The sequence below is a fragment of the Lepidothrix coronata genome, unplaced genomic scaffold (genome assembly GCF_001604755.1).
Source record: "Lepidothrix coronata isolate B3197 unplaced genomic scaffold, Lepidothrix_coronata-1.0 Scaffold52, whole genome shotgun sequence".
Taxonomy (NCBI): Eukaryota; Metazoa; Chordata; class Aves; order Passeriformes; family Pipridae; genus Lepidothrix; species Lepidothrix coronata.
Window position 1 is genome coordinate 4524525 of NW_016690232.1, and position 12919 is coordinate 4537443.

Consider the following 12919-nt stretch of genomic DNA (forward strand, 5'->3'; position numbering starts at 1 on the left):
AGCATCTATGTGAAGCAAAAGATACTAACACAGAAGGAAATTACATCTAATTACTACTCCAGAAATCCTGCGTGGTAAGCATTTAACCTGCAATTACGATTCTCTCTTTATATAAAGACAGCCAGCATTTATGGGGAAAATAGGCACTTTTCACCAATTACTGCTATTTAAAACAGAATCACAGCTATTTCTTCAGTACTGGCTTGGACTTTCTATATATCCTTTAGATAAAGTGTCTGCTATAAGGAGTTCCTTAAGTTTTCAAGTAATCAGCTGTGATCCAAAATAAAAGTGATGTGCCAGAACACTTAATCCCACAGACTTTTAAAAATGTGTACATGTAATAAGGCTGGAAAAAAATAACTCACATGATTGAATCTTCTGGTGAAAGCAACAGCATTTGGTGCAGAACTGTATTTCTCTTTTTTATTCCAGCCACAGCTTGCCAGCTCCTGGGAGAACAAGGATGAAAATTCACTTCAATTTAGTGCATAACAAATGTTCAGAGCCATGTAGAGACACAAATCTCTTCAGTTTCAAAACAACTTAACAGAGCAACAATACATTGAAGTAATACAGTTACACTGGTTCTGATTCCTTTGGCAAAGTGGTATTCCACAAGTGTATTTCTGAATTGTTTTGAGTTACTGGACTTTTACAATTCATCTTTTGTTGAATTAGGCACTTTGATAATTCACCCCTTACTAGGAGATTCATTTTTTTACCACAGAAAATCCTGCTTCAAATGTGGATCTCAGATAGAGAGCAACACGTCCTTTTGTGTTTAATCACCTTCTGAAGAGACTTAAAAGTCTACTGAAAAGATACACCTGGTTAACTCAATCTAAGATATGTCCCATTATTTTAATTTGGCATGTTAATAAGTGCCCCATTGCCCTGGCCCTGCACATCTGAAGGCTCACACGGTGCAGACATCAGCGGCAACAAATCTGGGAATCCTTCGGCTCTTGAGAGGAAGCAGATAGCACTGGACACTGCAAAACAAGAGATGCTGCTCCTGACGGGAGAGACACATCCAAATCCTTTTCTAGGGATGTGGAGGCACAGTCATGCAGGCCCTCAGGCCTGTGCTATCAGTTCAACAGCTTAAGCCAACACCTACCCCACGTCCAGGGACAGACACAGAGCTCTGGGAGTGCCAAAAGCAGTTTTTCCCCCTCCCTTTAAGGAGATGTAAGAAATGCTTCTCCACCTCACTAGCAAGACCTCTCTCCCCTGTACAGGCAGCTTTCTTTTCTCTTGTCTATAAACTACAATAAAAGTCATTTCCCTTTGCTGCCTGTCCAGTTTCCCAGCATTCCTGACTGACCCCTCTGCTCCAGGAGACACTTGTTAAGACCCTCTTGTTCCTTGCTAGAACCAGCTTGTCTAAACGCACTGCCCCTTGTAAAACACTCATTTCTCTGCTAAACAGACTGTGCTGCCTATTCCATCACTCTGTTTCAGGCATGGTTCTCGGTCTTCCTCTAGAATTCCACTTTTTCCACTACAAGTCTCAAACCTGAAGTGTTCACCAGAATTACTTCCTTAGTCTGCCAGCCAACTCGGGCACAGGAGCTACATCACTACAACCACCAATTTCCTATTTTATGTGATACATTTAAAATTAAGTGAAAAACTGAAAGATTTAGGATCAAGAATAAAACCCTGAACTTCCTTCATAACTCATTTTGGTTTTTATTCCTTTTTGAATACATAGAAAATTTTATTTTCCTTAACAAAATACTATGGGAACACTTAAATTATGACCTGCATTACGTGGCAGAAAGAGAGATCGTGTTTCTCACTAGAAGCTTTTCATGGGTCAAAGTGAAAGTCTCCAAAAGAGGTGAGAGAAAGCAAAGATTAATAGCAGAACCATTCTACAACTTCAGAATTATCAGAGATTAAGAATATTCAATAAGTGAGGGTTTTTTTCACCGCCTAGCCTGGTGAAGCAGAGGGGATGAAGAGGTTAAAGACAGTAACCCACTAAAGACTTTCAATGTGAGTACATATGGGCAAATAATTTTGGATGATGTACTAAAATATGTAAAATAAGTAATCAGATTTTCCAATAAAAGCAAACTGATGTGTTCTGCAAGGGGACATCTGGCCCTGGGTTAATGTTAACATAACTACCAGCAGCACAACTGAGCAAGTCTGGGACTCCTTTTCGTTTCACAGTCACTGCTCTCTGGAAAGTCACAACCACTACAAGAAAGAGAGAATAAAAAACAGCACAACCTTTCTCACTCCCAGGGAACAGAGAAAAACCTTGTAATTGACTGGGGCAACTCCCCTTTTTTTTTTTATCCCAAAAATTAAAATGCAAATTGGCTGCTTTCATACAAATAATTTATTTGCCACAGATAGAGGCAAAGCTACAGAAGTACATAACTGTGTGCCATGAGTATGTTCATTAATTTTGATGCTAAAAGTAACATTACTATATATTGTTCTGGAAAGTGTTATTCAGCTTTGGTTTTTGTTAAGATAACCAAGATGAAGTTCTGATGTTGCTTTAAAAGAAAAGCGACCTATAATAATTAAAATACAATGAAGAAGATGCAACACAGTAACTTTAAAATATTAAAAGACATTTAAAAAAATACTGCTCACACACTTTAAAGATGGCGAAAAGTCATCTCCAGCAATTTTAAAACTAAGCACCTTGGAGTGCATCTTACAGAACCCTCATTTGGGAAAACTAAGGAACACACATTTAAAGGCTCAAATTCCCGTTCAGACACCATTCTACAACGTTTGGGAAGCAAAGGGAGATTCAGAGCCTGTATAACGTAGATTTGGTGGTGAATTAGAACAATCTGTCATAAAACACCCTGCTTTTAAATCTCAGCACAGTGAGAAAAATGTTCATCATCTCCCACTGGGCATGCAGATGAGAGCTCTGAAATCTGATATCGGTGTCAGCAGATCCTGTTTTGTTTTCTAATTTCAAATTCCACAATGCTTGAGTGCACATGTCAAGGGATGGGTAAAGATTTACAAGCTGAATCAAGACGTGAGTATGGCACGGTCTGGTAGGAACTTGAAGGAAACTCAAGAGATCCACAACACCCCATTAACCTGCTGACAAGACAGCTTTAGGCAAAGTAAGTCTTTCCATGGCTGATTTTCCCTTCTGCAAACCAGGAGAAAAGCAATTTAATTGTGTCCAGCTTCTTCTGACCTGAGAGCTGATCTTCACAGCCCCTTTCCTTAGGGGATTAACACAATTTAGAGACACATCAGATAACGGACCTCTGAGTAGCTGTGGGGGAGCACTGATGGACAGTTGGTACCTGCACCCTGCCAGAGCCTTCAACTGCTTTTGTATCAACACCTGAGAAGAGTCAAAACAGCCACCCTTCCTCGGGGATATTTTCCAGGGAAGACATCACATCAGTTTTTCTTATGCAACACATACAGATTTCTTATAAATAATTACTTTCTAGATATATTCACCTACGCTCCAGCAGTTTTTCTGGATATCCTTAGAGTGCTTTCAAATGGCAGAATATGTTTCTCCTGATCTTCTAATAGGATCTCTCTTTTTTTCCAAGCTCTTTTCCAAAACTTTAAAGCATTTTTCAATTTTATCTGACTCTTTTTAATATTTTCCTCATATGTGTGTTTGTGTACTACTTTTTCTAATGTTAAGCACTGCTGTGATGTAGGTTCAAACCAGATCAAATGGGAAGCTCTTTGAAAGATTAAACCCACCAAATAACCCACACAAATCCACAAGGGCTGGGAAATAGCTTGCTGAAATCATATAAAAGCTGAATCATGACAACATTTTCAGGTACAGTTCAAACAGCAGCTTTCAAAAGAATTTGGAGGTACACAAATGATGAAATCAATAATCCCAACCAAGAGATTGAGCAGGTTTCTCCACTGGAAGCAAAGTATTGTTCAGTGTGACACAAGAGTGTCATGACAAAGCCTTCTACCAGTGACAGAGCTTGTGACAGACTGAAGGTGGCTGATGACCTGAGAAAGACTTCCACAGTATTGGTAAAATGGACAATAAACTGAAAAATAAACCCTCAAAAGTGCAAAGCAATGCCCACAGGAAAATGCTAATGGTACGGAAATAAGGAAATAATTAATTAACATTTATTACAGTCACTGTGAAGATCCTGAAAACATCAGTTCAAGTTCAGCTGAAATCTGAAAGGAATATGGCATTACAGAAAAACAAACCAGAGAGCACAAATCATTGAACTGTTATCCTGACAGACACACAAATCACACACATCTTGAATGTTAAGATGCCATTGCAACCATTTCTCTTTTTCCAAATAGGAAATGAACCAGTTACAGAAACACAGGACAGGATGAAGTATTAAACAGGTATCAGTAGGTGAAACCCAAAACATTATGATCAGAATTATCAAATCAGGATGTTTTTCATTCAGAAACACTAAACCCTAGACACTTCATCTCCAGCACTAACTGAATATTTAAATACCAATATTATTCCCAAAACAAACTATTAGTTCCAGATATTCTTGTGTTAAAAACCATCTGCCTCAGAGCTGTATTAACTGGGACGAAAATTAAGATTTATAGACATAGACATTCTGGAATTTGTATAATGGCATAACTTTTTTCATTTATGTTTTAAAACAAGGCCAATGAAATACTTACCTCTGGCTGAATTGCTTTAAATACAGGCACATCCATTAGTGTTATTTGACCCTGGAACAAAAATTTTAAAAATCATAAGTTAAGATCAAAATTAACCTTGCATTCCATTAAGGTGCTGTGCTGATTAAGAACTGCATTTGTTCTGCTTTCTTTTCTTTGGTTGCTAATTTCAGAGGTTTTGGCTCCTATCTCAGGGCCATCCTGCAAAACCAGGGAATAAAGTGCTCCCAACTTTGCATAAACAATAAACAAATTATGAGAAATTATCCTCGGGAGCATAACCCTGCAGTTACATATGCAAGTCAGAGCTTGAACTAGAAACAGTATGGAAGAGGCTACCCCAGAAGACAAGGAACTGACCTCAGCTGCTCAAGGGCAGTTTCTCTTCAAACTCTGGATGTCAGCCCGGGTGCCACACGATTCTACCAGAACACCCCTAACATTTGTCAATCAATACTTGAACCACATTTGATTAACTAAGCAAAGTCATTGTTCAGTTGCTCAGCAACAGTTAAAATTAAACACAGCCATCTCTCTTGCAGCAGCTCAGAGCCAGTGAGCACATTTTCATTCTGGGATGTCTGGTTAGCTTTGAAAAGCGTCAAGTCAAAGACTGGGTTTTGCATTTTGAAACATATTCACAGAGCCTTATTTTAAGCTTATTTAATCCTGTACACTTTAGGATTTCCTTCTGACTCCATAGGCTGTCAGAAAAGACCATTTCTTTTCAAGAGTACACAGGCAGCCCAGAAATACCAGCGCCATCCAAGTTAGATATCACAAATATCCTTTTAATGATGAATCCAGGGACCTTGTTCTGTTCCCTCAGCTGTCAGCTGCACAGCTTCATTCCCATTTCCTTGAAAACAGCAGCTCCCCATTTATACACTCCAAGGTACACACTGACAGGTTTGTGGCTCTCACAAATTGCCACTGCCACTGAATGACACTGTGGATGGCAGAGCAGCTCCTCAGAGAAAGTCAACCCTGCAGGACAATTTTAACTGGGATGCTGCAGTTGAAAGTCAGCAAGTGCAAAGAGATGCACCTGCTCTAACGAGACTCTGCTCTAACGACCCAATCTGCACTTGGTAGCACATCTCCTTGACCTCTAAATCTATTTTTGGATAGGAATTCTGACAATAAGCATTAAAAAAAAATTATACAGAACCATTTTCTGTAACCAACACACTGCACACAATCATCTGCTATTCTGCAGTACAACATCACAGAAGCAACGAGCCCTTTATGTGTTTTGTTTTTACCACACTTCCTTTCCTGGGCTCTGCTTTAGTCGGCTGCTCTTTCTTCCAAACAACTCCAAGCTGGGCAGAAATGTTCATCTGCTGGAGGGCAGGAAGGCTCTGCACAAGAATGTGGCCAGGATGGACTGATGGTCACTTGTGCTGGGTCCTGCCCTGGGATCACAACAGTCCCAGGCAGCACTACAGGCTGGGGGAAGAGTGGCTGGAAAGCCACATTCTGGGAAGAGTTGACTCTTCCTTTTGATTTCCACAGAGAAGAAGCCACACCTGAAACAGCAGCCACAAAACTCAGTGTCCTGCCTCCCACCTGCCTGCTTAAGAATATCCAGCTTTCTCAGAAATGTATTACTCTCAGTGAGTATGTGGCTGATGGGATGGATCACTGTGCTTTTCAACAGAGGAAATCAATAGGAAAATCGGTTGGGGTGGGGAAGGTGGAATGAGAAGAATGGGCACTTCACTAAAATTCAAATCCAGGGTGTATTAAAAGATCCTTTCAAAAGACACAGGCATTTCAATGGTTATTAATATTCCACTGCAAATCCTCCTTACTAAAACAAGATTACAATAACAGTACAATAGAAAAGAGCCAGGACACTGATTCACTGTTCACAGAGCAGAGAATGCTTAAAAAAATAAATGTCTTTCTTCCCAGCCCTCCAGAATGTGTCCTCTTCATCAGCCTGAACTGCCTCAGTTAAATTTGACTGCTTGCTTCAGTAGCGACTCCTAAACCAATTATTACTTCAGGACAGGCTCAATACCAAATATCTATGAAATAGAATGTTTTATTAGAACTTCACAGTAAAATTTCTATATCAAGAATAAAGGCACACGTTTTAGATGGGGATATTAAAAAGGGCACCTCGACATTGAAAAAACAGATGTCAAGGGTCAAGATTAACGGTCATTACTAAAAACATCTGAAATTGTTATTAAGTACATTAAAATATTAAAAAAAGCCTGAGAACTCAAAATGCTCAGTAAGTTTTAACAGAGGAACTTCTTTCTTTTAGTATCACGTTGATATTAGGGTGATTTTTTTTTTTTTTGCTAGTTTGGTTGAGGTGTTTCTGCTTTTACTAAGATCTTCAGTAACACTGTATCACATTAGCACTTGTTCAAGAAACATCCCTTATTGAGGTCCCTTTCTTAAAGGGCTTGAAATTTCCATTAGGAGTTCCAAGTGCTTAATAAATTGCTCATAATTCAAAAGAATCGAGCCACTGAGAGCTGAATATTGAAGGTGATGGATAAAAAGCCATTTGACTTTATATGTATGACATCGTAACTCACATTAGAGTTTAAAAATACCTTTGACAAAACAGACAGTTTGAAACGTTAACTTGCTCACATTTGTAAGTCTAACAACCGAATTTTTACCCTTTTAAAAAGGTGCTCTCTCTCACTGCTAAGTAAAAAACAAAGCAAACTGAAAGGCTGGCAGTCTAATTAACAGCACTTGAAATGACAAAACTTCAAAAATAATTTAGGATTTTTATGTCATGTGCCACTGCTCAGCTTTAACAGCAACAAAAGACTTCTGCCTCGACCAACTCAGGGGTATTTAAGGCCCAACAAACAAAGCCACTAGTTTGGTTCCTGCAGTGAAAGAGACACAGTGCACTAACTTTTCTCACTCCAGCTCCTTAACCCAGCCAATACAAATTCCTGGAGAGCTTCCCTCTCCCAAATGTGGTTTAATGCGTTAATATTCAACCCAAAAATTATAAGTGTTCGCATCAACTTGTTACATGAAGCTGGCCAACCATAACTTCTCTGGTTTTGGATTGTCAGCTGCAGAGATTTAAAAAAATAAAAATTATTACATGTGCAATAAAAAGCTTCAAATTTGTCCTTACTTATCTTTTAAATAAGCATTCTGATTACGCAAAGATAAGGAAACTTGATATTTTCTGTCCTTCCAGAAGTGATATATCTATCAAGTTCATTTATATATTACAGTATTCCTTCATTGCCAAGGCAAAGAGTGAGCCAAATGGAATTTTTGTGTCTGTGTTTGCCCTAGATCCTAGATAACAGCTCTGGAATATGATTAGAAGAGGTATGTTTTTAATATATAACTAATGTATTTCCCAATTCTCAACCACTTGAAGAGCTCTACAAGGGAAAAACCATCTTTTAAAACCAGCGAATGATCATTTTCCAATTAACACACCAGAACAGTAGTTGGCAGATATTTCCCCACCCCTGCCCAGCCACAGGAGTTTTGCATGTGCAGAAGACCTTTCCTGGGGACAGTCTCCAACAGCCAAGTTTAAACACATTTTATCTCTCATGGGCATTGAGAAGTTGGACTCGTTAACAATTAACTACTTCAAACTACTAAAATTATTACCACACAGCTTCGTATAAAGAGGTTTTACCCCTCTCTTGGGGAGATGTGTCAGGTCAGAAATTTTACATCCAGATGACTAAGAGCTACTTTTCTGTGTCCTGCTTCTTTCAGGAATATGGAGAACCTCAACAAAATGAAATTTTAAAGTATTTCCTGATTTTTTTTCTCTTTTCTATGAGTACACCTGGATTATGCTCCTTCCATAAAACCCTTTAACTAAAGAACTCCTAGTTCCATTTAGGACCACTGTGTTAAGCTCCTCTCCACACTGCTCTAAGAAAATTCCCATTGGATCTGGGCTATGATCCCATCTTTCTAGTCCCTAGACCTTCCCACTACTGGTTTTCCTGCCATGTCCCTACCCTAAGGACAGTGCACTTCCCACACAGCTCCTGGACAGAGACCCTCAGTGTAACACGAAAAACTAAGTTTCTGTTTGGGATGGGAAAAGAAAAAAAAAAAAAAATCCCATGTCTGCATTTTGGTTATTGAAGAATACTGCCATCACCTGATTTTCCTTGAAGCCATGTTGGTTCAAGCAGCACTTCATAAATTGTTCCTTAATCTGAATTTTTAGAAGGAATTACATTTAAGCCTTCCAACTTGGCTTAGCACTGTCTCTCTGAGCTGCCAGGACACTTTTCCTCACTGAAAAAATAGCTAAGCCTCTGTTAAAGCACGGCATCAGTAGGAGAATAATTCTGCTGTCCAGAAGGAACACCAGGGGATTCGAGTTCCTGTGTTGAAACTCTCCTTGTTTTCTCACAATGTCCACTCCAAAACTTTTATCATTAATAGCTCCTCCACACGCCATAATTAAGTTGCTGCTTCTTGCTCTCATTGGGAACATGTTTATTCTAATGTTCTTCTGTAAAGTAAAGCTAACAGGATATATGTAACTTGATATTTAACTGTCATAAGAACATCTCTGAGAAAAACTCCTTGTTTCGACTGAAGGGTTTTTAAATAAACTCTATTTGTGTATTGTTTCCAAAATAAGCAGGGTCTTCTTCCAACAACCATTTGACAAAGCTTAACTGGAATCAAAAAGAAAGAAATACACATACATCTCAGCGTGATCTTACTCCACAGCACTTCCAGGGACCAGGGTGAAGAAGAAAGAATCCTTCTTAGATAACTCGGTGGAAAGAAAAAAAGCAATGGATTTATACAGCTGCGCTTCCCTTAATTCTACCTCAAATATTTACACCAGCGTGGCTAAGCTGAAGTATAAAATGAAAAAGTGAGTCAAAAAGTAATAAACAGTCAGATAATTAAACAGTAGCTGTCTAAGAAATACGAATTTACTGTAAAGCAAAAAATAAATATTTCTTCAACCTGAGGTTCCCCAGCACCTTAATTTGGAGCTCATGTCCCCGAGTATTTTCCTTTTTTCCTTCAGCCTCCCCTTTCCACTGCCACTGCACCACTAACATATGCCACCCCACAAATTGTGCCCTGTATGCTCAAAACCACAGTTCTCCCTTGGCTGAAAATGGGGAGCATTCACTGTGACCCTGCACACACACAACGGGCCAGACACCGCTGGGCAATCCTGGCACCAACCTGCTTGTGGCTTCCAGCCCACTAAGAAAGAATTGAGCAGTGACCAGCCTAAAAGCAGGTATTTACATCAGAGATGGTCTCGATTTCAGCTACAAAGATGTCTGCAGAATCCTTGGCAAAAAACAAACTGTCCTAGTTCATGTATTCACTGAATTTCCCCAAAATCTATGCAACGTGCAGGTATTCAATATATCCCCTGAAAGGTGGGGGTGGAAGCTGCAAGGTGATAAAGCAAACTATACATTTTAAATCAGCAGCAGCTATGCCTGAAGATCTCACCCATTTCAGCTGTAACTCGGCCCTTTCTAAAGCAGTCTTCAACCTCACAAAGAATTTAAACCACCCAGTTGGTAACAACCATATAACTGACTATTACACCTAAATTACAACAAGAATTTCCACTACTGTTCAAACTGGAGCCCTTGAAGGGCTGGCAGAGTTTTGCTACAAAGTTAGTGTGAGATAAAGGACCATTACATGGAAAGGCACACCAGGATAACTAACATTCAGGGTAGTGTAAGATGATTGCCAAAGGGGAGAATATGGAAAGAAAATCACCAAAAATATCTGCACTCAGGTTTCTCTTTGGCTTGGTAAGCAGCTTCTTGAAAATACAGGATTACAAGTGATAGCTTTTGTTGTCCAACTTGCCTCTTACCCACTAACTGACTAACCAGATGGAGTTTTGAAATGAAATAACAATCATGTCTCTAAGTCAGTGGGAACTGAAAAGACATCTGTGTGTCTCATTGGTACTGAAACCACCAGCATGGGTCTTATTTCCAGTATATCTCAAACAATTATCCTTCAGACTGTTGCTCTTTTTCTTCCAGGCTGTTTGTCCCATCTGATCAAAAAGCAACATTATCATAAAGGTACAGGATGAGACTTCACAATGCTCACATTGACTTGGTCACTTAAACTCTCACCTTTATGCTGCCTATGCACTGGAATTCTTTTCCATCCCAGCCAAGGTTCCCTAGCCATTAATCAGACAGCTGTCTAACTAGCTCTTGGGCAGCAACCTGCTTTTATTGCTGTTTTACTGGTTTTATCACATTATCTTTCCTCTCAAGGAACAAGGTACTTGGCCAGCCCCTAAATCATTTAATCAGTGTACCACTTTAAAATTAATTATATTTTTTTAAACAGGATTCACTCAGCCTTCCCTAGTGACAGATGTCTGTAGTCTGCACTGCATCCATTTTACAAGAGCTAGCACTAAACTAAAAGCTTCCCCATACTTTGAAAAAGCAACTAGTAGCATATCCATGTCCAATCCATGCTGGTGTCCTCAAGAGCTTGGCCATACTTAACATCACTCTGGTAGTCCTCACATTTAACACTGAAATCCAGATTTTACACTTCTCTGTTATGGCAGGACTAAACCCAGGAAGAATGAGGAAATGGCCAATAAAATAAACACAAGTGTAAGGGTCAAAGGTATTTTGCCTCCAAGGTACCTAAATTTTTGGCAAATTTACTTACTTCTACAACCTTCAGCAAGAATGATCAGAAAAAGGCAGCACTCAAAGCAAGCAAGTGCTACTGGAAAAGCAGATAAACCTGCCTGGGGAAACAAACATTAACAAAGAGGTGCAGCTATGTAATGAAACACTGAAAAAGAAATGAAAATAATTATTTCCTCGCCAAAGAGCTGAACACTGATGGTTTTGCTCAATTGCTCAGAATTCTGTCTGTAAGATATTTCATATCCATTTACAGTAAATGAAACCTGCTATGAAGAAGTAGATACTTTGAAAGGAAAGAGTAAAGATGTTTCTTTTGGGGAACTGAGAAAACAGCAAAATGATACCTGGTAGTACAAACCCAAAACATAAGCATAGCTTTGACATTTTAATGTGAAATTCTTAATTAAAAGATTTTTGTGAGTGCAACTCTACCCAGTTTGAGACAAAATATGAAAATAGTAAAAACACTGGATTTGAACACGGATTTTTATCTAGCTGAGATTTACTAAGTAGGTAACATTTAAAACATCCAGTGTGAAAGGTTTCTGCATGTGAGAGATGAAGGATTAGACAGCAGAGCAGAAGGATTATGAAACGTGATACAAGACAAAGCACCTTGGTATATTTGGCTGTCCAAGTGAGTGACAGCAACTCCACAGAGACTTAATGCTCTATTCTGCTGCTCCACAGCAGCCACTGCTTCATTTAATGAACTCATTCTGGCCCCAGTGCATAATTCCAATTGAATTCATGCCCCCAGCCCCAAATCCCCTAAGTACTTAGATTTCCTTTATGTAGAGAAATCACAAGATAAACCTGAGAGGACAGCCAGCCCCAAAAACCCTTCCCAGGGAAAGCAGGTGATGCATTGCCCAGCTGTTCCTGACAACGGTGCAAAGAAGAGGCCCAAAGCACATGACTTGAGCCTCAGTCAGGAATAAATCCCATTCACTCTCCAAGAAGAATTTCATGTGTAAGTAAGTACCTACCCCTTCATAATCCAGCTGTTTTAAATTTTCAGTGTGCTCATTAGAATCAATTTAGCCATTAATAATTGATAGGAATAGTTATTAATGATTACAAACCAGAACAAACTTAATGGGAATATCTTGTGACACGTAATACCACGTATTGATAATTTCTCCAGGACAAATCCTCGTGGATCTCATCACTTGAATTATAAATACAGTAAGAGCAATAGGTTGTTAGCAATCTTTCTAGTAGCATACTTGAATACTTAGTAGGACCATCTGTTGTCCTAATCCCTACAAGTAGGGTAAAAATAAAAAAATCACCCAGTGTTTTGGTTAAACATCTCCTTTTTCTGTACACTCAAAAAAAAAAAGAAAGAAAGAAAGCACTCCAGTAAGAATTAACAGTTAAAAATTAAAACACCTCCACAAAAAAACCCAGCACTGATCAAGTATAGTCTTGCAACTTAAACTCTGCATGTCAGAATTAAGCTGCATCACATAGATTTAAGAATCTTTGGTCTATGCTACATGTGAAAGGGTGAAAAATACCTGGACAGCAGAGCCCCAAAAGATTACTTACCATTAAACAGAATACAGACAATGAAGAAAATGTTTTTAAAACCCATG

General features: G+C 39.0%; 1 protein-coding gene across 8 annotated transcripts in view; it reads right to left on the reverse strand.

Annotated features, from left to right (window-relative positions):
• Positions 1 to 12919, reverse strand: part of RALGPS2 (Ral GEF with PH domain and SH3 binding motif 2) — a 106476-nt gene that overhangs the window by 69339 nt on the left and 24218 nt on the right. For all 8 annotated transcript variants that reach the window (XM_017815848.1, XM_017815844.1, XM_017815845.1 and 5 more), the window contains exons 4-5: positions 4657 to 4707; positions 369 to 452 (exon numbers count right to left, since the gene is read on the reverse strand). In XM_017815848.1, coding sequence (XP_017671337.1) covers positions 369 to 452; positions 4657 to 4707 — 135 coding nt within the window. The remainder of the gene's footprint in view (positions 1 to 368; positions 453 to 4656; positions 4708 to 12919) is intronic.